This window comes from Tupaia chinensis, unplaced genomic scaffold (assembly GCF_000334495.1).
Source record: "Tupaia chinensis unplaced genomic scaffold, TupChi_1.0 Scaffold000325_1, whole genome shotgun sequence".
NCBI classification, from domain to species: Eukaryota; Metazoa; Chordata; class Mammalia; order Scandentia; family Tupaiidae; genus Tupaia; species Tupaia belangeri.
In genome coordinates, this window is record NW_006159819.1 from 386,714 (window position 1) to 390,040 (window position 3,327).

Below are 3,327 nucleotides of genomic sequence, written 5' to 3' on the forward strand. Positions count from 1 at the left end.
TATATATATATATATATATATATATATATATACATACATACACACACATATGTGTGTGTATTTATTTATTTGTTTCACTGGGAACAATTATTAATAACAGTCATGTGGTGAGGACTTGTGGAAATATTGCATAATGCTGTGTAGAAACTGGATTCCAGGAGAAAGGATGGAGGGTCATTATCAAAATTAAAAGATGTGGTCAGAGCAAGGGTCATAAGTATTCGTGATCTGGAAAGTCATGTAGAAAAATACGTCATGACTTTCCTGATGATCTAACAGTTACTCTTCTTGCTGAGACCAAGAAGACTGGATTGTAGTTTTTGGCTCTTTGCTATCATTAGGCAGCAGCCAGAGACAGGGCCAAGACTACAGATGAAAGCCCTGGCATTATAGACAATAGACTTAAAAGTAATTAATGTGATTACCTGCCATGATTTAAAATCATTTGATAGCATAAAAAATAAAATCTTGCTTTTCCTTACTTTTCACATGATTATATGCCCACCTTCAGATCATTTTAAGGAGTTAATCTAAAACAGATATAAATTGGCTTTTGACAGATAATAAAGCATTTGCTGTCCTTAATTTTGGTTAGTTTTGATCTTATGTTATAGAGTTAGATTATTTATTCTGAATTCCTGATTGTTTAGGTATGCCATCTATGAATAATAATGTTATGGAGAAATTACTGCATAAAGAAATGCCTGTTAATCGTCATGATTGCATATGTGTGTGTGTGCTGTGTCTCTATATTTTATCTCAATTTCCTTTAAAAGATAACTTGGCTTTTTTTTCCCTATGATTGTGAATATCACAGAATCTCACACTGGCATTGGCACAAAGGTGAGGATACTTTATTACTAATTGCTCCTCTAATAGAAAATAGAATTTATGGAGTATAATTTAATACGATTTCAATACTCTTGGGAAAAAATATGAAGTAAATAAACACACTCTTCTCATTTGCAGATGAAGATACTGGGACTCCAAATGGTATAGCGGTTTCCCTGAAGACTTTGAGAGGTTTAGAAGAACCGGGTCAGATAGGCTAATCATAACAGTGTCTGGATTTCCCACATTTGGGGCCATGGAAGAAACACCGTGTAATTATGCTTTCTGTCTTTGGAAGATTTGCCTGGCTACTTTGTATCTGAGCATGCAAAATCTTGAGTTTTAACATGGCAGAAAATGCCACACATTGCCCCATCTCTGCTTTCTTCCTGGTTGGTATTCCTGGTCTGCAAGAATTTCACTGCTGGTTTGGCATCCCTGTCTGCCTCTTGTTTGCCCTGACCCTGCTGGGGAACAGCGTTATCATTGTAACTATCAAGCTAGAGCCAAGCCTCCACCAGCCTATGTATTTCTTCCTTTGCATGCTGGCAATGAATGACATGGCACTTGTCTGTTCCACAGCCCCTAAGATGCTTGGCATTTTCTGGGTTAATGCACACTGGATTGACTTTAATATCTGTTTAGCACAAATGTATTTCATCCACACATTTTCCATTATTGAATCTGCTCTCCTTGTTGCCATGGCTTTTGACCGCTATGCAGCTATTTGCATCCCACTGCGTTATACTACCATCCTGACGACACCAATGGTCATTAAAATGGGTCTAGTTGGTTCGATCCGAGCTGTCCTTATGGTTTTGCCCTGTCCTCTTCTTATTAAGAGGCTGCCATATAATACAAAATATATCATCAATCATGCCTATTGTGAGCACATGGCTATAGTGAAGTTGGCCAGTGCTAACACCCTAATTAACAGAGCATATGGAATCTCTGTGGCCCTTTCAGTGATGGTGTTGGACCTAGGGCTCATAGCCACATCCTATGTCAAAATCCTCCAGGCAGTCTTCCGGCTTTCCTCTCAGAATGCCCGTTCTAAAGCACTGGGCACATGCGCTGCCCATGTCTGCACCATTCTTGTCTCATACACACCTGCATTGTTTAGCTTCTTAACACACCGCATTGGGAAGAAGGTACCTCCAAATGTCCACATAATTTTTGCATGTTTGTACCTTCTGGTGCCCCCCACAGTCAATCCCCTGGTGTACGGTGTCAAGACCAAGCAGATTCGTGATCAAGTGGCGAGTCTTTTCTTTCCAAGCAAAAAAATAATCTGAAAACGAAAACATTTAAGTGCAGACTCATGTTGGCAGAATCTGGCTTCAGTGTTCATAATGCATCAAAAAGTCACAAGTTTTCCCTAATATGTAATCTCTCCATTCAGGTATGTGTTGTAGCAAGAATACTTAATACTGTATATATTGTTTCTCTGTTTTCAACTTTTTTATGTTTTCTCTTTTTTTTCTTTAGAAATTAAAAAATGGCCTTTCATAGGAAGTTTTAAAAAATATTAGCAATAATTGTCATTTACTATTACTATTGTTTTATTTCTATATCATTACTATTTTTTTGTATAAATACATGTCAAATTACTTGATGAATTATATTTTAACAGCTTAGAAGTTCTCAATAAACTGCTTTGCAATATATAAATTGCTCTGAAGTTTTTCAGTTCAAATTCTCTTCATACTGAGATTGAAAGTTCTTGAGTAAAAACAAGCATTTTTAGGTTGTTCTAAAATGATTATAAAGATAATAATAATGACTCAAACTTCAGATAATAATTACTGTGTTTTGGCTATTTACTAAGTTCTCTGTCTACACTCATTCCTTTAGTCCACAGATCTCTACTAAGATATATGTGTTATTATTATTCTCATTGTACAAATTCAGAAATGGATGCACAGAGAGATTATGTAAATTGCACAAAGTACTCACCTAAAAAGTGGCAATGCAGAATTTAAACCCAATGTACCTGGGTTTATAATATATGATATCTTTTACCATGACAGAAGATAAAAATTTCCCATTTACTTTACAAACAGGAAAGCTTATTTCCTAAAATATTTTATGTATTTTTTCTCTATGTATGCCCTCTCCTTTTTTTTCTCTCTCTCTCTTTTTTTTAGAGACTTTTGCTATAGGGCAAAAGTCTTAACTTTTGCATGTCATTATATTGTGCACACCAGAGAGACAGAAAGCAAGACAGAGAGATAGAAGGCAAAAAATCATCCTTCAGGGATGATGGCCATGCCACAATCCCTTTTCCAGAATTTTGGGCATGCACACACTTGCATCTGGTGTGAGTTTGAAGTCAGTGGATCTGGGACTCAAACTACAGTTGGCCATGTAGGAGTCCAGCAAAGTAACCACCATGTCATATGCTGGTCTCTCTCTCTCTCACTCTCTCTCTCTCTCTTTTTTTTTTTAATTTGCAAGAGAGATGTGTGTTCACCAAAGACAGACACAGAGAACTAA

The 3,327-nt window shown here is 36.5% G+C and overlaps 1 protein-coding gene across 1 annotated transcript; it reads left to right on the forward strand.

The window, feature by feature from the left end:
* The first annotated feature begins 1,178 nt into the window (after positions 1-1,178).
* LOC102480710 (putative olfactory receptor 52P1) lies at positions 1,179-2,126 on the forward strand. The gene has a single exon (XM_006151735.1). It carries the CDS (start codon positions 1,179-1,181, stop codon positions 2,124-2,126), a length of 948 nt encoding a protein of 315 aa, XP_006151797.1.
* The last annotated feature ends 1,201 nt before the right edge of the window (positions 2,127-3,327 follow it).

Coding starts and splice junctions, on each gene's coding strand:
- LOC102480710 (XM_006151735.1), top strand. CDS start 1,179: ATGGCAGAAAATGCCACACATTGCCCCATCTCTGCTTTCTTCCTGGTT.